The sequence below is a fragment of the Rutilus rutilus genome (assembly GCF_951802725.1).
Source record: "Rutilus rutilus genome assembly, chromosome: 23".
Taxonomy (NCBI): domain Eukaryota; kingdom Metazoa; phylum Chordata; class Actinopteri; order Cypriniformes; family Leuciscidae; genus Rutilus; species Rutilus rutilus.
In genome coordinates, this window is record NC_140233.1 from 8278789 (window position 1) to 8306358 (window position 27570).

Consider the following 27570-nt stretch of genomic DNA (forward strand, 5'->3'; position numbering starts at 1 on the left):
TGGTTGGTGGATCCCCGGTCTCCGCCTCTGACCTCCGTGACCAGAACTCCGCCTCAGCCCAACAGTCCATTGACGTCCCCTTGGCTCTTACCTCCTTCAACTCCACCGTGGCCCATCAGTGCACCAGCTCCGCCAGGCTCCCTCGTCCCCCCGGATCCACCTTGGTCACTCGTCCACCTTCCCTCACCTCTGGACTGCACTCCTCTGGCTTCGCCTTGTCCCTTCGTCCCCCCGGCTCAGTTTGACTCCTCACTCCCTTCAGTTCCTCCTTGGTCCTCACTCCCTCTGTCTTCACCGCGCCCTTCTGTGTCCCCGCCTGCACCTGGAGCACCTTGGAGCATTCTGCCTTTCTCGTCTTCTTCTGCCTGCACACACCCTGACAACCTAATCAGTGTGTCAAAGAAATACCTTTCATATGAAGTACGGTAATTGTCTTTCACAATGCAATGCTCACACTACTTTTGATATGTTTCTCATCTGATTTGCGTAAATACATTTGACCAACACTTAATCCAACTGATCTTAATGGTTAATCACTGAACCGTTTGGTAAACCTATAGATTTTCATTTCAGCAATATACAGTATATGGATTGAGAACTACAGAAATAAAATGTGTGTTTGTACGAACATATAAATTACGTGTAACCACACATGATGAATACTCGTTATTGCTAATTGATTTCACATAGTGGTAACCACAATTGGTCACTATATATAAAAGTGGGGGTGTAAACACTGGCAATTTCTTTCAACATGGAGCAGGATAGAAGAGCAAGGAATAGGAAGAGCTTGTGGACAAGGGATCCGTCAGAGAGGTGGGCATGTGCACCAACAGAGAGGTCAAAGAGGTGGGCATAGGGCCCGTCAAAGGGTTGGTCATCAGAGAGAGGGAGGCAGAACTGTTGTCTCTAATGAAGTCCGGGCCATCATCGTTGATCATGTGGTGAAAACTGTGTAATCTGTCTTTTATAGTACTGTAGCATATTAATTTTAGCACTTCTAAGGCCGATTTGAAACATGTATCTTGCATTGTTTGCTGTTGGATGAACTGATTGTTAAAAGTACTAAACTGAAAGATCACATTGTATTATGATTTGTATTGTATTGTCATATTTCTCATGCCCCGCCCACGACCAATGCATATTAGCATATTTCCGCCCTCAGCCATTTGTAAACTTTACTCGTCTTGTGTCGACACGCCCCATGGAAGAGATGCGTGGGGTGAGCAGTTGCTCATTATCATTTAAAGAGACATGCACTGAAACGGGTCGCTGTGAACAGAGCTGTTTTTGAGGAGGTAAAAAGTGTGTTGTTTTACACAACCATTGAGAAATTTTAACCAAAGTATGTTACAAACTTTACATGAAGACCCTAAAGAATCATACCAACTTGTGGATAATGGGCATCCGATGACCCCTTTAAATAAAGCGTCAGGTAAATCTAGACAGTTAGCGCTCCCTCCAGGACAGACAGTGAATGACTGTGTCGGTTGGTAACATTAGTCCTAAACAAATGTTATTTTCATTTTTCATAAAGTTGTTAAACATAACTTATGAAAACTCAAACATCTTTAAAGCTTATCCAGCAAAACTTTTGAGGGACAGAAAAAGGCAGCAATTCTGACATGTTTACAACTGTCCAGTGACAGTGAGGACTATTTTAAGCAGACATGTGCAACCTATTCTGGCAGCGGCTTCAAAACTTTTCTCTCTGTCATCCAGTCAAACCACATCCAAGTCTTTCCTTTACATATTCTCTCATCTCAGTTTCTCCGGGCCCCAAACTCTCAGAAAGAGGCCCTTACAATTTCATCATTCACTGCATCCTGCCATTGGCCAGACTCCAGCTAGAAAAAACCCCTAAGTAAACACAGAACCGCAGACATTCCTCCCGCCTGGGGCCTGAGGCACGAGAGGAGCCCCTTGTGTCGATCACACCCCTCAGGTGCAAAACACTCTCCATATTTTGGTACTCTAAGGGGCAGAAACATGTCCTGATGTCGGCAGAATATGTGGCATGTTAATTACTAAAATAATTAATTTCGTATTGTCCGTTCTTTTCTTTAAAGTCCCCCTGTGGTGAAAATCAAGCTTTTAATGTTGTTTATATGTCTATGTGCTTTAAGATAAACCATGTGCAAATTCATGTCAACATCATGCTGAGTCTTTTCTCCTTAAAACTGCGGTGAACCAAAGACAGTATCAAAAACGCGGTTTGAAATCGCTGGTGTTTCTGATGTCACAAACTACCTTGTAACCAATCAGATCAACGTGTGATCGTCAACAAGTGGATCTCTGAGCTGGAGTGAGTGAGTGGAGGCGGGGCTAATTTGCATATTCATAGAACCACATATACTAAATGAGGCAAGGGTGTAGAGTTACATACAATGTCAATGTCAAATGTCATTTTGGTGATCAAAGATGAGTTTTTTAAGGGATCAAATGATTGACTACAGGGGGACTTTAAAGCAAACCAGCTGATAGTCAGGCACATACAATGGAAGTGAATGAGGCTGATTATTTGTTTCAATACCACAGCCACAAAACCAAACAATATGTGTTAACATGATTTTAGTGTGAAAAATCACTTACAAACCTTTTCTATTAAATATTTTGTTAAAAGGGTCATGGTATGGTTGAAGGGTCATGGTATTGCTAAAAAATAATAATAATAAACACTTAGCCTACAATTTGAATACAGTTTTATGTGCAAAAAATAAATATAAATTTGGAAAAATGATTACTTTCAACTCTCATTCTGAAATGATCAATTTTTTAGGGGCGGCTCCTTAAGGCTTGTCAGTAAATGGTCCCTTTTATGATTGGCTAACGTCATTGCATAGGAAAAAGTATCAACACCTACTCGCTATTGCACGCGAGTAAGTGTTTTGAAAACATTATCCATCGTAATGCTGTCGATTAAGCTTAACTTGTATCAAATCTGGAACATTCCTTTACAATGCAGTGTTATTAATAAATTCCCAATGCAGAAATGCCTTGCTAAAAAAAAAAGACTGCACCATTCCCATGTCATTTGATCACTTCAAGCAAGATCCCGCAGAGCTTGATCCCTGCCAACGTCCCTTTCCGGTGCCACCCCTCACCCCAAAATCAACACATTCCCAAGGCTCCACCCCTCTTTCACCCTCCTGGTCAAATTCCATTCACTGCTCCCATGACCACAAGCCCAATCTCAGGCAAGACGTCCCTGAGAACATCAGCAGCTTTTACTTTGTTCTTGCTCAGCTAAACTTCAAAATGTCCTGGACGCAACCTGCTCTTCTCACCTGTCTCGTTGTTCTGTTCGCCATCACCTGTGAGTAACCGGACTGTGGTTGACCAAGGGAAGTGTTGATTTACTAATGTGGGGAACCACAGGTTCAACAGTACCTGGAAAGGGTGGCAAATCTTTTGGACTTACCTCAATCATTTCCCCTTTGTTACAGTGTTCCACGGAGCCGACAGCGCCGCTGTGTCAGATAGGAGGGATGCAAAGGCAGCCAATCCTCAAGGTGACCAAAAAAACCCACAATGTTTCCATAGATCTTTCCAACGAGTTCTTCCCCCTCATCAATGTTCTTCTTCACTGAAGGTGCACTGAGGATGATCTTCATGCCAGAGTCAGATGCCTCCAGCTTTTTTAAACGGCGAGGCAGGAGGTCTGTGAAAACTCAGGATGAGATAAACGGTGAGGCTATTTGTGCTTATTTGAAAACTCTTGCAACCCCTTGAGCAGCTGTCAACTACAATGGAAAATATATATTTTATACACATATACATACTGCAAAGATGCATTCAATTGATCAAAAGTGACAGTAAAGATTTGTAATGTTACAAAAGATATATATTTCAAATAAATGACTGACCGCAAACCTTTGAACAATAGTGTATAAAAAAAATCACAATCTGAAGTCTTGTAAAGTGAATGAGCATCAATCACATCACTGTTGTGGCTTCTAGAACCTTTTAGTCAGGCTTGCTATTGTTAAACAGTAATAAAGAGCCCTTTTAGTAGCTGCTTGCACTGGCCACACAGGTGCTGCGTTTTGAGCCAGCTGAGGAATGCAAGGACGGAAAACCACAGCAAATAGCAGGAACCACAGGGCAGGCTGGAGAAACCAGCTTTCAGTCTTCAGCTCCTGCCAACGGAGGAGGGGCTCTGCTGCTTTTTCATGCTTTTATTTGGCTTTGACCTGGTCTGTGTTTGTTCATGGTTATGGGCTCACCAAAAACTATGTTTGACTGACTTGTGGGAAATCATTACTATGTATTCAGAAAGTGAGGTAAGGACAAGAGGTTGGAACATCCCAAGTGGAATTAATTGGTATGTGTGGTTATGGTATAACTCGGTGGTGCTGCCTGCCACACTAAATCAGATGATACTATTGTGCAATACAATGAAATCCAACCAAAAGCATTTGCATAATTGTAGTTAGAATATGTTATAATAATAGAAAACTGGTCTGTCTATGGAAGCCCATTTCCATAAATCATATGACATATTTAAAATCGAAATTATGACTATAATTGTGATTTACCAAAGCATGATTTACTTTCGTATGTGGCTGAACTGGGTTTTTCATAGTTTACTGTGTTAAGTTTGATCATTTGTGAACATCATACCTCAGGCTATTTCTTAATGTCTGAGCATATTTCTGTTTTTATTTCATTCTCTCTTTCTTCCTCTCTCATGTTGTTGTCTTATTAGCTGAACAGAGACAGAGGCTGGCCGCGGATGAGAGAAGGAGGGAGTATCATGAGGAACAGAGGAATCAGTTTGAGAATCACGCTGAGGAAGAGGATGACGGTGAGTAAAAAAAAAAAAAGTCAGATCAAATCACTCACCTGGCGGCCATATTGGATCAGACAATAGCGTTGATTCAACACTGATGCAAACAACATGAACTCAGATGAACCTTGTGTTTTACAAAACAGATTTACCAAATCTAAAAATCAATTTTTGACAATTTATTTTTAATTATATTTACTCACTAATAATTTCTAGTGCTATCGGAATTGTCACGGTTACTCAAATTTGGTACTTTAAGCTTATATAATCACCTGAATGAACACACAGTCAAAGTTAACATTCCTTCGTTTTTACTCTCGTCCAGAGCAAGACGAGCGCACCAGAGCGCAGACAGAGCAGTGGAGAGAGTTTCACCACGACGGCCTCGACCCATCTTACGAGTACAACCGACACACGAACTGAAACCGTGGATAACTACAGGGATACGGGTGGAGAGCTTTACAGTACTACTTTACATCATATTTCTGTAAAGGCTTTTTGGCACAACGCGTGCCATAAACACGTAGGCTACACTATAGCGCGAAAGATTCATGCATGTATGCGACGTATTTTATCATGTATTATAGTTATTTACAAAGATGTATGTATTCCTATGCAGGCTATTCATAACCCTTAACTGTACGACTAATAACTCGCCAGTTTTTGTTTTATTTTTTATGGCTAGTTTAAATGGTACATTTCCCCCGCATGACAAAATTCTTTGCACAAGTTAGCTATAGGAAATTTTTTTATAACTTCTTAATTTAAAAGTATCCAGATTTTATTCATTTGTGCTGGGATAATGTAAAGTGTATAATTACATAAATATTTGCAGTCTGAGCAAGATGTTGTAGGCTTAAATCTTTGTAACCGTTCATTTTGGTAGAATAAAAGCTATCCAAATAAGTCTGAACAACAATAAAACTGTTTTAACTTTGCATTTAATGGAAAATTGAAATCAAATCACCACACACTCATACACCAAAAACACTCATCACAGAACAAATCTACTGAAGTGAAAACACTGCTTACATCATTTCTGCGACCTGAATGAAAGAACCAGCATGTAGCTGCTAAATTCAGAGGGCTGGTATGAAGACCATGCTGACATGCAAGATTCAGAGCAGAAACTGTTTGAATCTCTCACGGTCATATATCAGTGGGCACATCATATCAAAACAGCTTTGGACGGTGTGTGAAATTTTAGGCATTTTCGCTCCACTGAAACACAAGATCAGCAAATACAAATGTCAGTGACTGAAGCTGGTAGTTTTCATATAGATCTGAGACAAAACAAACACATTGTGGGTCAAGCGTTCTTCAGTTTCCTCAGGCTTAGTCACAATTAAAAGAATAAAATTATGACAACAGCTTACATTACAGTGGCTATATTACAATTAATAATCATTTAAGTGGTAATAACAACAAATACTTCAATTTCCACAAAATATTACTACGTGACAATCACTGCAATATAAAGTGTGGACAAAATTATACTGTAAATGCCAAAAAGTCATTAAAAAAAAGCAAAGCTTACAAAATAAATCCAAAACATACACAAAAAACTCTTTAAAAAGTGCTTATTACCACCATTTCATACCTTCAAAAAAACTGACAGACACACACATCACTTCAGAATCTTTTCTTGATATTAACAAAGTGTTGATAAAACCATTAAACTGCACATTTCCATTTTTTTTAATACATATTAATACCCTTCATTCACTTGCACCATACATGCATCCAGAACCGATTTTCAAGATTATACATACTGGATGGCAATAATTGTGGCTATTGGTTTAAAGCCTCTATTAACTACATCAGCTTCTCTAGACATTCTGTAAATCTCACATCCTTTATCGTTTGGTCCTTCAAAACAGCAGCGGGTTGAAACACAGCAGCAAAAAGTTACAACAACTGTTTAATGAATGAAAACTGTTTTATCTGCACAACTTCTAAGAACTATTACGACCCAAAGCAGATGTGCTTCAACTCGAGGTTCGTAATCTCCATTCAACAGCCACATTAACGTTCAAGTCATGAGCTTTACTCGGTAAAACAGTCACCTTAAATACACAGGCCGCTCTTTTTGAGACAGTCTCAAGGTATAGCGCGCCATTGGCTTTCCAGAGAGGAAAACGTGTTCGACTGTGGACAATGGAAGTTACCGTTAAATAGAAGAAAACACGATTTTCCACAAAGTGCAATAGTCAAGTCAGCGGTCTCACAAGAAGTGATGTCATTTTGAGCCGGTGATGATGGTGGTGACCGTGGATGCCCGCGCTTTCCGCTCGGGCGTTCCCGTCTTCGAGGAAGAGTTTGCCGCTTGCACGGACGAACCTAGACAAAGATAACACCCTCTTCAAGGGCTGTTTGACAACACGACATAATACAACACAAAACACATCACTGGTGATGAGCAACTTTTATATGTCGAGTCAAAAACAACTATTGTGAGTTTCAGCTCAAGAAATATAAAGGCCCAGATATACTTCAAGCAAAATCGAAGAACGAACTGGTGTGACGTCCAGTGTTGCCAATGATTTTCAATGGAAAGTCGCAACAAGTAGCTAGATGGCGTCATGCGCCAATTGTCATTTGTTTTCTCACATACTGTATTTTAATATACACTGCCCGCCAAAAAATACGCTGTTTGGATTTAAATAGGCAAATCCTTAAGAGCCTATGATTGGATAATTATTGCAGTGATTATGTTTCTAGCATGTATATATGTTTCTTCTAACCCTAATTGATGGAGAGTGTAGCTTTTGATTTCTTAAACATCCATGTAGGAAGACACAACATGGCCATATTTCAGGATGACAAAGATCTTGAACAAAAAGCATGCACCTCTTGATGGAAATAACATCACAACATTTATTTCCATCAAGAGGTGCATCCATTTTTGGTCAAGATCTTGTATTGACAATGCAAGAGTCCAGCACTCTGTAAAGTCTCCTCCAGCACATCCCAAAGACTTTCAGTGAATTAAGATCTGGACTCAGAGGAGACGATTCATGTGTGAAAATGATTCTTCATGATCCTCACAACCATTCTTTCACAGTTTGAGCCTGATGACTCTTGACATTGTCGTCCTGGAATATGATCATGATGTGTCTTCCTACATGGTTGTTTATGAAATGAAAAGCTACACACTCCATCAATTATGGTTTGAAGAACTGTTGCCAAACATATAACATGCTAGAAACATCATAATCACTGCAATAATGGTCCAATCATAGACTCTTAAACATTTGCCAAATTCGAACAGTGACTTTTTTTTTTTGGCCGGGCAGTGTAATATATAGCTGGATGTCAAATAAAGCTGTTCTCGTTTACATATTTCCTGTCAGACAATGGAACAAGTATGATATAGTGTCAAACTACATGTTAACCAGAAGTCGCAGGTATGAAAAGGCGATAAATCTAGCGATAAAGCCGATAAGTTGACGTAATTTTGAACAAAGGCCAAATTTTTGGCCAAAACAAAGGTAGTTTTGAGTTCAAAACAGCTTGTCAAAGCAAATATCTCAATAAAGTTCGCTCCGGTTGGTAAACACCTTCAAACTACCATTGGTCCGTGGCGATTAAGTAATAGGTAGGCGTGGCTCTGAGGCTCCGCCTTCTTTGGCGTGGATCTTCTCTGGTTAATTTCTTCTGTTCAGTCCGTCGAGGCCAGACGCATAAAAACATGAAAACACTGGAGAGCTGCTTTATAGTAATAGAAATATAAGTTGTAATTCTAATTTAAAAGTGACTTTTCATGTTTAATACTGTAAAAGCTGCTTGCTTTCAAGCAATCTATTGTATAAATTGCTATTTAAATAGTCGTGACTTGATTGGAGTGCCAAATTGCAGAGCTCTTGCAAACATCCAAATCGATATGATGCTGTTTTCGCACCACTGGCATTTTTGTTGTGTGTTTATTTTGTTATTGAGAGGAAAGCGCTCAGCACATATTCACATCTAAATGTGTGGGCGGAGTCTGATGTTCGCTAACAGTATATCGCTGCAAGGCTATTTCGGACTTCTTTTTACCCTTAAGCGAAGAATGAAAAGAATTTTGCTTTGAGTATATCGGGGCCTTAAAGCACTGTGGTAACAACTTACAGTCGTTGCGGTGGACCGAAGACACATCAACAGACTGACTCTTCCCTGGCATTGATGTTGGATTCTGCTTCCTGTGTTGAGAGGAATCCATACTGCTGCCAAGCTGAAGACGCCTCATATGTCGGATCACTGCAGTGGCATTAAACGCTTGCTGTGAGGAGAGAAGAGTTCAGAGAACACACATTTAAATCACATGTTAAATAAAATACTGGTCAATCAATACAGGTTTTTCAATTAATGATTCCAAAGGGGGAAAGAAAAATTCCGTGGAAAGGACGTGGTCACTTACTCGCCATTTTGCTTTCGCAAAGTTTTTCTTCATCTGTCGGCTGACTGATTCGTGGATGTTCTTACAGAGCGCGGTATCACCAGCTATCCTGAAATCAGAGGAGAGTTGGACTTCTTGCAGTATCATCTGGCATCCATGAGGGGGCAGAGTCTTATTATATGTGACCATATGTGTGTATAAACATAACTATATAATGTAAAAACAAAGATTTGTGCTCAATAACATCCAAAGGTGAATGTAGTTACGGTTACGATTACTGCAAGCAAGGTAGCGTTGTGTTGATATTAATCAAAGACTTCATTTGAACTTTGTATAATATAGGCTAATATAATATAATATGATATATGTAATAAAATATATACACTGCAATTCAAAGGTTTGGGGTTTGTCATTTTTTATGTTTTTGAAACAAGTCTCTCATGCTGCATTTATTTGATCTAAAATACAGTAAAAACAGTAATATTGAAATATTATTACAATATCAAATAAATGTATATATATATATATATATATATATATATATATATATACACATACACATACCGGTATATAGAAAAATCATAAAAGCCTATACTATTATATTATTATTACATGTTTTTGCATTGTGACATTATTTTCATGACAATTAAGCATATTTTCCCCAGTTCTCATTACTGTAATGCATTATATGTATTATATTTACATCATGGTGTAAATTTTCTTCTGATTGTATTGAGATTAATGCGAATTTCAAACTTAAAAGTAAAAAATTGAACACATTATTGGGCATTACGAAGGCAGGGAAATATGCTTCATGTTATTGATAGACTGTGTGTTATCTTAAACCTGCAGCAACTAATATAACATCAGAACGGCAGTGAACACAATCCTGGTCGCTCACCATGGATGCAGAAGAGCCTCATCACAAGTTAACCTCTTTTCTGGATCTTTCTGCATCAGGTTACTAATGAAGTCTTTAGCTATAAAACAACACAAGAAAAAAACTCCCTGAATCAGGAACACAAGGGCGCAGTTCTAATTGTGAAAAGATGACACCCTCCTACACTTCCCCAGACACCAGGGAACAGCTTGTGCTGTGGGTGTCGACTTGTTATTTTCAAACGAAGCTGAATCGCCTAGCGCCAGATAATGCTTTTCAACTGCTGACTTATATCTGGCTGCAATACCTGTATTACTTTCGAAAAACCTATATTAAAGTGTTGCTCATGGGAAAAAAAATGAAGTCGTGACTGTCAGTGACAAGTAAACACAAGTAACTCAAGTCTTACTCAATGATAGCGTGTTTCAGTGGGTGGAAGAGACAAAAGGAGGTGAAGAAGGGTGTCATTTTCTCCCATTCTAAGAACACAACAAAAGCTTGAACCTGATATATAAAGAGTTTATGTCATTAACTATAATACATGATCTAATTCACACTTACCCGAATCAGAAATGTCGTCCCAGTACGGGGAATCAAACTCGTATTCTGCCCTCAGTATTTGCTCGAACAGTTTGGAGTCATTCTCGTCGTAAAACGGAGGGTATCCACACAACCTGAGGAGGCAGAGGATTCAAAAGTGGTCAGTGTTTTAACCTAAAGACCTCTTTTTAAAAGAATGAATGTAGCAATGGTTGGGAAAGCAGCAGTACATTTCATATGGGGGAAAAAAACTACTCACAAGATGTAAGCAATAACTCCGATAGACCAGCAGTCCACGGCTTTGCTGTAAGGCTTCTGTGCTAATACCTCTGGAGCTATTGAACATATTAAACAACAGAGAAAGTGAATGAAATGATACATTTACTAAAAATTTGTGCTGTCAAATCGATTAATCGCGATTAATCACATCTAACATAAACGTTTCTGTTTATATAATATATGTGTGCGTATATGTGTATGTATATATATATATATATATATATATATATATATATATATATATATACACACAAACACATATAGTATATACTATATATACAGTATAAATTTAATAACATATACATACACACATATATTATATAAACAAAAACTTTTGTTAGATGTGATGAATCACGATTAATCGATTTGACAGCACTAATAAAAAAGTTTTTAAACGATAGTTCTCCCAAAACCAAATTTGATCATCATTTACTCACTGTCATGTAATTCCAAAACTGTATGTTTTCTAATGTGCTGTTTTTTTACCACTTTTATTGTGTGTTTTTTTTTGTTGACTTTTTTTTGGATTCGACAGACCATCACTATGTACAATTTGCATCGATATTGTTCAAAATGTCTTCTTTGTATTTCACGAGAAAAAATGGATATGAAAAGTATGAATATGGAAAACAACAGCATATGGATTTGAAACAAATTAAGGTGAGTAAATAATGGCGGAATTTTATTTTTGGAAGTACACTGTAAAAAAAATTCTGTGAAATTTATGGTAGCTGTGGTTGTCAGAACTGTGCTACTGCAAAATGTATGGTAGTAACATTTTAAGTTTTATAGATTGAATTTAAATTTACAGTAAACATTTTTTATTAACTAATGATGTTAATACATCAATTTACTAAGTCATTTTCATAACACACTGACAACCACCTTAAAAACATAAGAGGTAAAGAGAAAATCATATGATGAATCAAAGTTCATCAAAAAGAGCTTTTCCACACACTGAGGTAAATATTAATAGATGGTGTCATATACAAAACACCATCATGGTAACATATGATATGACACTATAATAATGCAATAAACATTAATTTAAAAACACAAGATGTAACATAAACCCTAATGTACATAACAAATAAGAACAAAACTAAGAAAAAAAAACTTATTAAAAAAAATAATAATAATCAAATGAGAAGTGTCACGCAGGAGGAACTTAAAAGAAGACTTTTTACACTTCCAAAAACTCAAATTCTACTGTAAAATTACATGAAACAGTTTTCCCTGTACATACAGTAGTAAGAGAACTTATTGTTAACCAATCAACAGGCGTTAAAATTACCATCATTTTTTTAATATTCAGATTCACACTGATATTTAGTGGACTGACAGCCCTACCCACATATCCCGGCGTCCCGCAGGCTGTGGACATGATGTCATTGGTGGCGTCCTCCATCTTGGACAGCCCAAAATCACTTATCATAATCTTGGATTCTTCATTCGGGTTAAAATAGAGCAGATTCTCCGGCTGTCAGGAGATGAGAGAGAGAGAGAGAGAGAGAGAGAGAGAGAGAGAGAGAGAGAGAGAGAGAGAGAGAGAGAGAGAGAGAGAGAGAGAGAGAGAGAGAGAGAGAGAGAGAGAGAGAGAGAGGAGAGAGAGAGAGAGAGAGAGGAGAGAGAGAGAGAGAGAGAGAGAGAGAGAGAGAGAGAGAGAGAGAGAGAGAGAGAGAGAGAGAGAGAGAGAGAGAGAGAGAGAGAGAGAGAGAGAGAGAGAGAGAGGGTGATTAGGTTAAAAAGGTCACAGAGTTATTTACGCTGTACGTCTTGTTTCCACTGAAGTGCGGTGACCTTTCAAGTCTTCCCGTCCCTGTGTACTATAATGAAACTGTACGTCTATGCATATCGATTTGTTTTGGTGTGAAGGAAATCAGTCAAGGGAAATCATCACCTTCAGGTCTCGGTGGACTATCCCCAGTGAATGCAGGTAGTTAACTGCATCCAGAACCTGTTTGATTAGTGCGCTGGCGTCCTGCTCCGTGTAGAAACCCCTCTCCACAATCCGATCGAACAACTCCCCACCGGACACACTGAAAAACACAAGAAATCTGCTTTTTAATGTTTATAGTTATTCAGAACTGTCAAACTTACATACAGGTGTCTACAATAAACAATATATAGGGATGCATGATATATCGGCCACCATATCGGTATCCCCTTAAAGGGCACCTATTATGAAAAATTCACTTTAACATGGTGTTTGAACATAAATGTGTGTTGGCAGTGTGTGTACACAACCACCCTATAATGATAAAAATCCGTTTTTTATCCGAATTGGTTCGGTTCTGATTAATTCGTTTCGGGAGTATAGATAAAAGCCCGCCCGCACTGACAATTGATTGGTTGGGTCGACACACGCACACTAGCACACACACGCAAGGTCTCTCGCTCCCTCTCTCTGCCGTGCGCGCGCTACGCATGCGCGCTCTTGCTCGCTCGCTCTAGATTCCGGGAGATTTTAACTAATTTGCGGGCATCAGGGAGCAGCGATCAACATGCGGGAGACTCCCGCAACTTCCGGGAGACTTGGGATGTCTGGTTTTGTGTACTTCGCTGTGTATGTTGTTGATAATGAAAGGGAGAGAGAGAGAGTTTATGGATAAGACTTTGCTCACTTCTTATACTGTGTTTATTCAGCTCTTACTGTGATTCTCTGGAGTAAAACTAACGCTTCATCTTTTGTGTGATGTACAATAAACTTCACTGAACTCATCAGTATATTTTGGTCATCATTCGGACAGGGTCTGCTACAGCAGGCTTGTATTAATAGTAGATAAAAGCAGATGACAAATAAGTTATAACCATAATTAAACTAAACTATACCTGTTCTATCTCCATACAGCATATATTCTTCGGCTCTGTGGGCATTATTGTCCGACTCTGAGTCGAAATGAACACCGCAACTGAGAGTTTCTGTTCTGATATTATCAGATGAGATTGTCCTGGCTCTGAGCGCGAGCTCGTGAGGCTCCGCCCCCTGTGTCGGCAGCAGCAGTTCATTTGCATTTAAAGGGATACACACTAAAACAGCACGTTTTTCTGAGCCCCCCAAAAATGACTGTAAAAAAATGCTGTAAAAAATGATCTGTTGGGTATTTTGAGCTAAAACTTCACATACACACTCTGGGGACATCAGAGACTTATTTTACATCTTGTGATAAGAGTCATAATAGGTGCCCTTTAATATATGTTTATTTTTAATGTTATCGTCATAGACCCGATAAGAAAATGTGGACGATAAATAATGGATTATTTCCCACTGTCAGTTAGATGTGCACTGCTCGCCATGATGTTTTTTAATTGCTTGAATATAATTGGAATCACTTAAGTAACAAAATACAGTTAAGTGCAACACATATTTACAGTTTAAGTGCAAGTCTGTCATATAGGCTACATATAACTACATATAATTATAATGAGAACATTGTAATTGTGTGCTTGGGACATGGCTTTTAATGGTGAGACTTTTGTTTTTGTAATCAGGCCAAATTCTATAACATTTCTGATTTATTTAGATTTTTCGGTTATCGGCTTTCAAATACAAAAAATTATCGGTTATCGGTATCGGCCAAAATGTTCATATCGGTTCATCCCTACATTATTCACTGCTGTTTAAAGGTTTGGGGTTGGTAAGAGTTTTTAATGTTTTTGAAAGTCTCGCCAAGGCTACATTTATTTGATCAAAAATACAGTAAAAGCAGTAATATTGTGTAAAATTCTTACAATTTAAATAACTGTTTTCTATTTTAATATCTTTTCAAATGTAATTTATTCCTGTGATGCAAAGCAGAATTTTCATGATCCTTCAGAAATCAGTCTAATATGCTGATTTGCTGCTCAAGAAACATTTCTGATTATCATCAATGTTGAAAACAGTTGTGCTGCTTATTATTGTTTGTGGAAACCATGATAAAGTTTTTTTCAGGATTCTTTGATGAATAGAAAGTTCAAAAGAACAGCATCTATTTGAAATAGAAACCTTTTGTAACACTATAAATGTATTTACTGTTACTTTTGATCAATTTAATGCATCCTTGTTGAATAAAATTATTAATTTCTTTCAACAACAAAAAACAAAACATCATCTCACTGACCCCAAACACTTGAAAGGTAGTGTATGTTTAAAAATACAATAAATAAAATAAAATAAAAACTCAAATATGGGTTTAACATGTTTCACATTAAGCTATAGATTGAGACTGCGTTAATCATCTGTTGTTCAGATCACTAAAATGATTTCGAGCAGCAGCAGGAGGCTTGGACAACATTCAGAATAAGAATTGGCTCCTTTTCAAGTCATGAGTTTAAAGCGCCACAGGATGTTGAATTGGAATGTGAATTGGAAAGACAGAAAGAGAATGTTTTGGATTGCAATTAAAAGAAATGTATCAGTCAGTCACACATCATATATAGGCAAGAACAGATTACTTCTTAGGTTTTTTAAGTTTTCCACATTGCAAACTTGCTTCACATTGTTTGGCTCCATTTCAAAGAATTGGAGACTTAGAGCATTGATTAAGCACAAATTGAAGTAGCGAAGAGATTTTACTCACAGTTGCATAATAAGATATAAATGACTGGGGCTCTCGTAAATGTCTTCTAGAGCCACAATGTTCTCATGCTTGACCCTGAAAAGAACAGACAAAATATTTGGTCAATTACAATGAACCAGAGGCGCAGTTGAGTGGATTATGAAGGCTTTGTTTTGGATGGCTGATGTTGGTTCCCATTACATGCTCCCGTACACCATAGCATATGAGTTGGGCTGATAGTTTGAGCTTTTTTGTTCATGCAGACAATGAAAATAAATAAAAAACTCTAGAGATTCTCAAATGTAAGTTGCTAAACAACTGAAGGGCAATGCATTCATAATTTATTTCTGTGATGGCAAAGCTGAATTCACTATCATAAAATTTAAAATTTAAACAAATCTTTTGACAAAGGGACAATAAAATAATCAAATTAAAAAATAAAATAAAATATGTAGTGCTTTTGACAGAGGGACACACAAAGGGACAGTAAAATAAAATAAAATAAAATGTATAGTGCATTTAACAAAGGGACTCACAAAGGTACAATAATGGTTTTTTTTTAATAATAATAAAATAAAATAAGATTTAAAAAAAATTGCTTTTGACAAAGGGGCATAAAATACAAATGGACAAAAGCATAAAATAAAATCCTTCAGAAATCATCCTAATATGATGCTTTTTTGTGGAAACTGATCTTTTTTTTTTTTATGAGCAAAGTTTAAAAGTAGGCCTACTCCTGCATTTAGGAATCTTATAGGAATCTTTTCTGACGTCTTTATTGTCACTTTTGATCAACCGAATGCATCCTTGCCGAATAGTTACATTCCAGTCACTCGAATCATTCTGACCATGCACAGCATCTCCAATCCAGCTGCAAAGCTGCAGCGTTTCTCGCGTTTTGCCTTGCCTCCTTTGCCAGAACGCCTTTTTACCATGACAACCGCGGACCTGCGCTCGGCCTCAACGTGCGGTGAATAGCGAGGTCTGCGGCGGAGGCCACATGAATCATTTCTTGCGATGCTTTTGAAAAGGACAGGTAGGAGTCAGTAAAGGTAGGAGGCTGTGAGGGGCGTGTCAAAGCCTGAGTCATCTCCCGCTCAAACTCACACTAACAGCTTCCTTTCAACTGCAGCTTTTTTCCTCAGTAGCAAGAGGAACTTGCGTGAAGCATGTAATGGGTGTTGGGTTTGTTATTTTAAGCCTTTTCTGGTGGCTTTTAGGAATACTTACTTCCTCAGCACTGCAATCTCGTTTTCTATTCCGCTCTCTTTTCCTCTTAGTGCTTTTTTCGGGATGCATTTCACGGCGTACATGTCTCCCGTGGCCTTCTCTTGGGCCAGGACCACCTCGGAAAACGCCCCACTGGAAAAAGCAAAAAAGAGAGGCGAAATATAAAATAGTGGCTGGAAATGTTTGGGAGACAAATGTTTTAGTGAGCTCAAGTGAAAGAGGACAGAGAAAAAATATGGTGCTTGAAAAAATATAGTGGGGTCCAATAGTTTGAAAAAATAAATAAAATAAAAATAATAATAAAAAAAAAAAAAAAAAAATTTTTTTTTTAAATAAATAAATAAATAAATTAAAATAAAATTATACAAATAGCGCTGCTTAAGACAGCCTACAAAGGGACAGAATAATAAATAAATTAATATAATATAAAATAAATAAAAAATAGTAGTGCTTTAGACAAACTACAAAGGGACAGAAAAATAAAATAATTAAATTAAATTAAATTAAAATAGTAGTGCTTTAGTACTGCAAAGGGACAGAATATAAAATAATAAAATAAGATACAATAATAAAAATAGCACTGCTTTAGACAGCCTACAAAGGGACAGAATAATAAAATAAATTAATATAAAATAAAACAAAAATAGAAGTGACAAGCTACAAAAGGCCAAAGTATAATATAAAATGAAGAAAAACAACAACAATATAGTAGTACTTTTGACAGCCTACAGGGACAAACGCGTCAAATAAAATACTGAAGAAAAACTTGACTTGGTTGTCAAATAGTAAGGACTACTTTCAAATGTTTCACTATATTTGTACATTTTCATAAATGTGATGCTCAAAAGCATTCACGTCTCCTCTGATTCTTCAGGGATGTTGTATCATATGCACTGTGTAATCAGTTGGCCATTGTGGCTTGTAGCTAAGCCTTTATTGGTCACTGAAAATCCGCTCTAATCCTTCAGCACACACACACAGTAATTTACGAATACCGGCACGAGCACTTGCGGCAATTCGGAAAGCTTGGAACAAAAGGCTGTTCCTGAATCGTTTGATCAAAATATAGGGTTTGGTGCTTTGCCAAAACAAAGCATTTGTCATCTATTTCTTAAACTGTAAAATTCAACTCTCATCTGCGATTGAAACGCAAGCCCTTTAGGAGGCTAGAAATGGAGCGACTCATTGGCCGAGCGCCCAGCAGGTTGAGTACTTTTTAAGCTATGTGTTCACATGAGCGTGTGAGATTGCAGTGGGCGCAGCATTCATCTCTTCAAAGGATTAAACTAGAAGAAAAACAACAGTGTGCGCATGGATAGAGTGCATTAAACAGATCAGATTTATCACGTGTAATTCAGACACCTTTTAAACATTAATGGTGTTTTCCAGTGCAAAAGTCACTGACGTGGTGCTAGAGTTTTATGGATGGTTGCCAGAACGTTGATAGGCGGTTGTAAAGATGGTCAGAGTGCTCGTAACTAAGGAGTTATGAGTGGTTGCTAGGTGCTTGCTTACTGGGCCAAGTCAGAACATAGCAAATTTGACAGTTTAGGAAAGTAATCAACACTGCTAAACACCTCAACTCAAGCAGCACAAACAAAAAACAAGACTAAACTAAAATAAAAAATAAAAAAAATGTAGGTGATTCAACAAACAGCAAAAAATAATAATAAATAAAGTAATTTTTTTTAAAAAAAATAGTGATTTAGGACTACGAAGGGGAAAAAAGCATAAAATAAATGAATAAATAAAAATAGTAGTGGTTCAGACAGCCTACAAAGGGAAAAAAGCATAAAATAAAAAATAAATAAAAAATAAAATAAAATAAATAAAAATAGTAGTGGTTCAGACAGCCTACAAAGGGAAAAAAGCATAAAATAAAAAATAAATAAAAAATAAAATAAATAAAAATAGTAGTGGTTCAGACAGCCTACAAAGGGAAAAAAGCATAAAATAAAAAATAAAATAAATAAAAATAGTAGTGGTTCAGACAGCCTACAAAGGGAAAAAAGCATAAAATAAAAAATAAATAAAAAATAAAATAAATAAAAATAGTAGTGGTTCAGACAGCCTACAAAGGGAAAAAAGCATAAAATAAAAAATAAATAAAAAATAAAATAAATAAAAATAGTAGTGGTTCAGACAGCCTACAAAGGGAAAAAAGCATAAAATAAAAAATAAATAAAAAATAAAATAAATAAAAATAGTAGTGGTTCAGACAGCCTACAAAGGGAAAAAAGCATAAAATAAAAAATAAATAGAAAATAAAAAATAAAAATAGTAGTGGTTCAGACAGCCTACAAAGGGAAAAAAAGCATAAAATAAAAAATAACATAAATAAAAATAGTAGTGGTTCAGACAGCCTACAAAGGGAAAAAAACCTAAAATAAATAAAAATAGTAGTGGTTCAGACAGCCTACAAAGGGAAAAAAGCATAAAATAAAAAATAAATAAAAAATAAAATAAATAAAAATAATAGTGGTTCAGACAGCCTACAAAGGGAAAAAAGCATAAAATAAAAAATAAATAAAAATAATAGTGGTTCAGACAGCCTACAAAGGGAAAAAAAGCATAAAATAAAAAATAAAATAAATAAAAATAGTAGTGGTTCAGACAGCCTACAAAGGGAAAAAAACATAAAAAAAATAAAAATAGTAGTGGTTTAGATAGCCTACAAAGGGAAAAAAAACTAAAATAAATAAAAATAGTAGTGGTTCAGACAGCCTACAAAGGGAAAAAAGCATAAAATAAAAAATAAATAAAAAATAAAATAAATAAAAATAGTAGTGGTTCAGACAGCCTACAAAGGGAAAAAAGCATAAAATAAAAAATAAATAAAAAATAAAATAAATAAAAATAGTAGTGGTTCAGACAGCCTACAAAGGGAAAAAAGCATAAAATAAAAAATAAATAGAAAATAAAAAATAAAAATAGTAGTGGTTCAGACAGCCTACAAAGGGAAAAAAAGCATAAAATAAAAAATAACATAAATAAAAATAGTAGTGGTTCAGACAGCCTACAAAGGGAAAAAAACCTAAAATAAATAAAAATAGTAGTGGTTCAGACAGCCTACAAAGGGAAAAAAGCATAAAATAAAAAATAAATAAAAAATAAAATAAATAAAAATAATAGTGGTTCAGACAGCCTACAAAGGGAAAAAAGCATAAAATAAAAAATAAATAAAAATAATAGTGGTTCAGACAGCCTACAAAGGGAAAAAAAGCATAAAATAAAAAATAAAATAAATAAAAATAGTAGTGGTTCAGACAGCCTACAAAGGGAAAAAAACATAAAAAAAATAAAAATAGTAGTGGTTTAGATAGCCTACAAAGGGAAAAAAAACTAAAATAAATAAAAATAGTAGTGGTTCAGACAGCCTACAAAGGGAAAAAAGCATAAAATAAAAAATAAATAAAAAATAAAATAAATAAAAATAATAGTGGTTCAGACAGCCTACAAAGGGAATAAAAGCATAAAATAAAAAATAAAATAAATAAAAATAGTAGTGGTTTAGACAGCCTACAAAGGGAAAAAAACCTAAAATAAATAAAAATAGTAGTGGTTTAAAAAGCCTACAAAGGGAAAAAAAAACCTAAAATAAAATAAATAAAAATAGTAGTGGTTTAGACAGCCTACAAAGGGAAAAAAACCTAAAATAAATAAAAATAGTAGTGGTTTAGACAGCCTACAAAGGGAAAAAAAAACCTAAAATAAAATAAATAAAAATAGTAGTGGTTTAGACAGCCTACAAAGGGAAAAAAACCTAAAATAAATAAAAATAGTAGTGGTTTAGACAGCCTACAAAGGGAAAAAAAACCCTAAAATAAAATAAATAAAAATAGTAGTGGTTTAGACAGCCTACAAAAGGGCCAAAGCAAAAATATATATATAAAAAATAATAATAATAATTTTGACAGCCTAAAAAGGGACAAAAGCATCAAATCAAATAATACACTATTGAAGAAAATTTTGACTTGGCCATTTTATGAGCATTTCAAATAGTAAGAACCACTTCAAATGTTTTTTTCACTTCATAAGTCAGGTGATTCAATTCAACAAATAGTACAAAAAATATATATATAAACCAAAATAAATTAAAGATGCAGTGTGTAATTTTTAGCGGCATCTAGTGGTGAGATTTGCGAATTGCAAACAGCCAGTCACTCACGGCCTATCCCTCCCTTTGCAAACTCGAAGGAGAAGTTACGGTGGCCGACGTAGGATCGGAAGATGTCGTCGTCTGAGTCTGAGTCAGCAGAGAGTGGCAAGTCAAGCAATGAGGTTTCTTTATATTATATTTTATATTAAATTATATTTACTTAATTATTCAGTAAAACCACATGTTATTGCGATTGTTATTTTTACTTGTTCATCATTGTGTTAGTCTTTTATTCACTGACTTTTCAGCTTGTTTCCATGCTAGTTAGTATAAGATAAGAGCATCAAAGCAGCTAGGTAAGGGGAAATAGCTAACGTTACGATGTCCGAGGCGTTGTTCAGACAGCATGTTTTTCTCCAGGGACAACCCGAGTATTCTTCTGCGTCTTTTTCTGCTGCTTCTCATTCGAGTTAGTGACGAAACGCGCTCTGTAGCACTGTTTGTTTGCTGTCGGCTACGGTAGAAACATGACGTCACAATATGTCGACCTTCATAGAAGGGGGGGGGGGGGCCCGCGGTTATGTAGATATAAATGACTCATTCTAAGGTAATAAAAACATGAATAACGGTTCATTAAGTAAGCTCTTTATACACCACTGAAAACATAGTTATGGATCTTATATTGCATTTCTGTCAATAGATCCTCAGAAATATTACACATTGCACCTTTAAATAAAATCTAAATCCATAATTCAGGAGATTCAACTCAACAAGCAGCATGTCAAATATATATATACACAGTACAACCATTATTCAGGTGATCAATATCCATCTAACTGATGGAGAGTGTATCAATCTACAGAGAAGCAGATGTCAGTTCACCAACCGACAGAGGAAACATCACAGTTGCAGGAAGTGTCACGTGCCACACCTTGAGGTAAACACCAAGAAAGCATGACCGTTAACCCACATCCACTGACCTTTATGTGCTTTTTGTTCCTTGTTGTGCACCTGTAAAATACATTTAGCAACAAAGCTTGCCAGAGTCAAAGCTAACTTATGCAGTTATTCTCTGAAAAGCATGTATTTGTGTATCCGTTACACACCTAACTTGCATAGCATGAGGTCAACAAAGACCTAGTGATCATATATCATGACTCTGTGGTCCATGACCTCAATGCTTTGCAGTAAAGCTGAACTTCTCATGCAAATGTCAGAGTTTCATAAGCCTATATGCATTATATGGAATGTGGGTGTAGTCACATATGAGCTTGAGTCTGAAAAAGCCTTTTCAGATATTACCGTTCATGTAGTGTGTAATATAGCTGTTTGTGAATGTGAAATGTCTGGAAAGTTTCAAAGATTAAATTGCATGATAAATAGAGTTACTCTCTGTGCTTCCATCCAAAGATGATAATTTAACTCATGCGCAACTTATTGCGTAAAAGGCTCATGAATTTTCTGTAAAGCCGCTTTGAAACGATATGTATTGAGAAACGCGCTATACAATTGAATGTGAATTAAATAGAATTTTAACAATGACATACTGAACCACCTCAGGTGAATTCAGGAAAACTGACACCTCCACTCGGAAGGTAACAGGATTAAGATGGGATTAATCTAAAATTAACGGATTAACTAACACTTACACTGATTGTATTTTCTCATTTAGAAATGGTAAAAGTGGTACAGGTGGAGTTTGAACAATAGGTAGATTGCAGTATGTTTGGAGGTGGAGATTGTGGAGGTTGAATCATTATACTATTTCTGACAATGCTGCATTGTGCATCCACAACTGAATCTAATATCAGCATGCTTAATGCTGTGTTCAGTGCGGTGCCTTTGAAAGCTGAGTATTGTGTAAGGAGTATTATGGAATCTGTTATGTCATCTTCAGGATGGCAAATCCTAGAAAGATAATCCTACCTGGATTAAACATGTTCTAGATTTATGCCTGTTCATCGCAACAGCTTTAAACAGAATTATTTTTATATATATTATATATACACACTAGTGTTTAAAAAGTTGTGGTTTGGTAAGATATCTAATGTTTCTGAACAAATTCTCTCATGCTCACCAAGGCTGCATTTATTTGATCTAAACTACAGTAATAATAAATAAAATAAAAACGATTATATTGTGACAATATAGAACTATTCTGTTATATTTTAAAATATAATTTATTCCTGTGATGCAAAGCTGAATTTTCAGCATCATTACTCCAGTCTTCAGTGTCACATGATCCTTCAGAAATCATTGAATAAAAATTTAAGATTTTTTTTTTAAATAACAAATGTAATTTTAGTTTAAGAAATGTATACAATGACACAAAACAAATTTTATGCATTTATGCATAAACTTCACATAAAAATGTTTTTAAGATCGTGAGAATTTTTTTTACTAAAGTGTGTCCAAATTTTTGGTACCATAATTCAGGAATCTTCAACCGTACTACTGGAGACCCACTGTCCTTCAACAATGTAATAAAAACTGAAAAGAGTTTTGAAAAAGCGTTTTTGAAAAGTTTCACGTACAGATGACAACGTTGTCAAAATGATCCCAGTTCAAAACGACTAAAAATCCTGTATTAAGCTGCCTGGCCAGTAGTTGGCGATGTCACCATGTAAAGAAACACAAATCACACATGCGACACAAATTTGCGTTCTTGTAGTTTACTCTAAAATGATAACAATATTGTTTTCAATATGTGCACTTTGAAACCAGTTTTCAAAAAGTAGCATTTTCAGGCCCCCAAAAACATGAATGCCAAAACGTATAAAAAGTTCTCAGGTTTTAGTTAATAAAAACTACTAAAAACTTCCGAAACATCCGCTTCAAATTTTGAAGTGATCCTGAATACGTTGATTAGAAGGTTCAGGTGTGTTAGATTAAGGGTATGTTTGCACAACATCGTTCTAAAAAAAGAAAAATGTTCTCTTGTGTTTTTCATGTACAGACGACAGTGTTGCCAAAACAATCCCAGTTCACAAAGATCCGTGAAAATGACTTAAAAACCCTGTATTATTCATGCCAGGCCAGTAGATGGCGATGTCACTCAGAAACACTACGTGCCTATAAACTGAACACATGATACGCATGACGTCACCGTGTTCACAAATGTGCAATTTTGTCGTTTTAGATAACTGTATCGGTTTCAAAAACCCAATTTCAAAAGCTTGCGTTAATACGCAGTTGTCGTGTGAATGAACGGTCAAAACGCATAAAACGTTTTCAGTTTTTAGTTGAAAACGGTGTCGTGTAAACGGCCCCTAAAATTGGAGCTGAACTCTGCAGTAAGTGGATCTCTCCAGGAGCAGATTTGAAGATCCTCGGTATAATTCATGCTGTTGATGATGAATTATGGTCATAACATCATCATCATCACCATCATCTTTAAAATGAGAAGAGCACAAGGCACTGCAACAATGAAAAAAATGACATCATCCACGCAACATTTAAAAGCTCTTCTGCCATGGTGTGTGAACAACACAATAAAAACAATCATAATCTGGACACGCAAAGAGCGAGCGAGAGAGAGAGAGACTTGAGAAACAGAAAGAGAGGAAAGCCTGGATACAGGATAATCTGAGTCTTTCCCTTCTTCTGCATATAATCCACAGTCAACAGTTCAAAGCGTTGGGGGCGGAGTGCTGAACCTCGAACGACATGCAGTCAAACAGTCAGATTAAAACAATCATCACACATGTGCAAACACCACTGTGATTCCTGCTGATGGACCGCTGAGATCTAACAGAGTTTCACATGGAGGCTTCGCTTTGAACTGTAAAACCACTGTAACTGGCAGGACTATTGGAGATTCTTTACAAATGAAACATTTACAGGTCGGGATCGGCCTGTTTCCAATAAAGCCTCTAGTTAATCCTTATGTAAGAGTCTTTTGGTGAGCTATGGTTAAAATCTTATGTAATACATATCTCTCCACCGTTGGTGACCTGACCAACCTCAGCTGACTTATACACACACATGTACTAAATATAATACACACACTTCAGCTGTTTGGAAAAAGGCAATGAAATAAAATAATAATAATAATAATAATAAAATAAAAATGAACAAAATATAATAAAACACATTAAATTAAAACAAAATATTTGAGTTATTTATGTCTGACCTGACCAACCTCATCTCCGTTATAAACATATTATCTTTGTAAAAGGCACTGAAAAATAAATTAATAAATAATAATAATAATAATAAAAATAAAATAAAATAAAATAAATAAAAGAGAATTATATATATATATATATATTTTTTTTTTTTATAAAATAAAAAGTCATTTAAATATCTGGCCTGACCAAGCTCATATGCCTTATACCCTCTATCTTCAGATTTTAAGATCTACATTGTTCCAACGCAAAACTCATTTTGCTAAACAAAACGCAAGAATGGCAAAAGACTATGATACAGCACTATGATACTGCAGTCGATTTCTGAAAAAAGTGTTTCAGAAATTACAATGGTGGTGAACGTGTCAGCTAAGGGTCTAATCACAGATTACAGGACTAATTAAAATAACAAATAACCCCCCCCCATAAATGGTGAAATCTCTCTAAGGGGACATAAAAATACCTGTCCTGTTTTCGGTCCCTGCGCACCATATAAATAGACTTACAGACATCATCTGGGCTATTTCAAGGCATTACTGGGGAAAACCCAGTGAACCTGTACTTCAATGCTGCTACAACAGAAGAGGAATTTGGAAACAGTTGTTAAAGACAACAGAAAGCCATGGTGCCGGGTGTGAGATATTAAAACTGCGGTCTGCACATTATAACCTGCTATTCCAAGTGGGTTAAGTATGGATTTAAAGTGCATATTATGCACTGACACAGACCAAAACATCCTATTCTACATCTGATTGAATGTGCAACTGTGAGGAAATATTGGCATTCGCGTCTGTCTTTGTGACAGGGTTGACAGTTTTATAGTTCATTTAGTCTTGCTTTCAAGGTCATTATAAAGAGCTTATTAGAAAAAGAATTGAATGCTGATGTTTCTAATAAATCATGGTGACAGGGCTGACTGAAAAACCCTACAAAATGTAAGACAGTGATAAAATAGTACTTTTCCCCCCCAAAAATTGATTTCATGACTTTATTTATTTACTGAATTACATTTCATTTTAATAATGATTTACAATGGTAACAGGGTTGACTAATGACGGGAAGCAAATTCAAGTCTTACGTTGTACATGGTATAATGACAATAAAGGCTTTTCTATTCTAATTTATTAATAAAACCTTTCTGAACAATACAAGTATAGCCTATAAATGGAAATACTAGCTTTTATTACCATATATTTACATTTATGCAAATTGGTGTCCTGTAGTTTACACATCGAGGGACAATAAAAGAAAATAAATGTATTCTTGAGCCAGAAGAACAAGCTTTCACTTTTTAACCCTTTATAAAACAGTAAATATGTCTAATGGAATGGTAAAGTAAATCCCCTGTATGTAACATCAGAATATTCTTACATATCAAACTTTGAAGACCAAAACTGGAGGACATTGACTCTCTGATATGCAGATTTCAAAATCCTCCGTTCACAATGTCAAAGCATCATTCATACTCACGTCCCGAGGATTTCCTTCAACTCGAATATCTTCCTGATGTCATCCACTTGCTTTTTCCACGATCCATTCCCAGATTCCTCGCTTCCCCTGGCCATGGTGTTTCCAGGGTGAGCGCTGCCTCCGAATAACCTTTTTAACGCGTCAATCTTTCCAGCCTTACAGGAAACACAAAACACAGGTAAAGACCCGGACGCGGGTATCGGTCTCTGTGACTGTCTGACAGAATTTAAACGTCTCTTGCATTCCGTTCCATGCCGCCCGGTACCGTCAACAGAGCGAGGACTGACTGACGCACAGCGCGCGAACTCACCGCGGATCCTGACTGACTCACCGCAACGCGCGACGAGCTCAACCAACAGAACGCGTAGCGCGCGCGCGCAAATGCGTTAGTCCCTATTCTTGAGGAATTGCAAAGTAAGGCTGTTGTAACGCACCGGTTGATAAATGATGCAACTGTTGCCCGGTAAATAACCGGCGAGCGCGTGTGAGGGATGACAACAGACTGCGTCAGGAACGGTACACCTTCTGCATGAAGAGCAAATACTGCATTCATTATGAGCCATCTAAACTCAGTGTAGTGAGGAGGAAGACACTTTACTAACTAAAAACGCCCTATTGACACAAAGACACTATAAAAGAGGTAATTAAGGTCATTTTAATTTAGCTACACTGAAAAAATAAAGGTTCCAATAAGGGGTTTTCGTAGTAATGCCAAAGGAGAAAAAAAAAAAAAAAAACATCTACTTTTTTCAAAGAACCATTTTTCTTAGTGTGAATATTTCCACTATAACATTAACACATTATGTAATTAAATATGCACTAGTTTGCTTACATTTTCAGAAAAGAAACCTGAACATTGGTTAAAGCCAGGTTCAGAATGGTTTAATATTGTTTTGCTTGTAGTGTCTTGCTTTAATTAATATTTGTAACTTAATATTTTATGTATGTGTACATAGTATATAAAAGATGTGGAGGCAAAGAAAAAAATGAAATAATATATATATATATATATATATTTATATATATATATATATATATATATATATGTGTGTGTGTGTGTGTGTGTTGCAGTAATAATCACTTACCTTTGCTTTTTGAAATAAACTTTTCCATGTTACAATTTCTTCACGAAGGACTAAAGGAAACATGGACATTTTTCAGAATACATTCAATGTAATTCATTTGAATTGTTTGATTAGGGGTGAATGTGAATCCTAAAGACCGACAAACAGGTTTA

General features: G+C 36.1%; 2 protein-coding genes across 3 annotated transcripts; one reads left to right on the forward strand and one right to left on the reverse strand.

The window, feature by feature from the left end:
* Window positions 1-3172: 3172 nt before the first annotated feature.
* Window positions 3173-5728, forward strand: ucmab (upper zone of growth plate and cartilage matrix associated b). Its single transcript, XM_084397192.1, has 5 exons — window positions 3173-3316; window positions 3447-3512; window positions 3593-3688; window positions 4709-4807; window positions 5115-5728. Exons 1-5 carry the CDS (start codon window positions 3259-3261, stop codon window positions 5210-5212), a joined length of 417 nt encoding a protein of 138 aa, XP_084253318.1. The 5' UTR covers window positions 3173-3258; the 3' UTR covers window positions 5213-5728.
* camk1db (calcium/calmodulin-dependent protein kinase 1Db) lies at window positions 5712-27503 on the reverse strand. 2 transcript variants are annotated; one of them, XM_084397191.1, is made up of 12 exons: window positions 27419-27503; window positions 26334-26488; window positions 16638-16769; window positions 15429-15503; window positions 12767-12905; window positions 12217-12346; window positions 10847-10922; window positions 10609-10721; window positions 10069-10147; window positions 9189-9276; window positions 8900-9050; window positions 5712-7129 (listed from the first exon to the last, which is right to left on the reverse strand). In XM_084397191.1, the coding sequence occupies exons 1-12, from the start codon at window positions 27485-27487 to the stop codon at window positions 7029-7031; spliced, it is 1308 nt and encodes a 435-aa protein (XP_084253317.1). In that variant the 5' UTR covers window positions 27488-27503; the 3' UTR covers window positions 5712-7028. The 2 variants fall into 2 exon arrangements, with proteins under 2 accessions (XP_084253317.1, XP_084253316.1); XM_084397190.1 differs by lacking the exon at window positions 27419-27503 and having other exon boundaries at window positions 5713-7158.
* Between the last annotated feature and the right edge of the window lie 67 nt (window positions 27504-27570).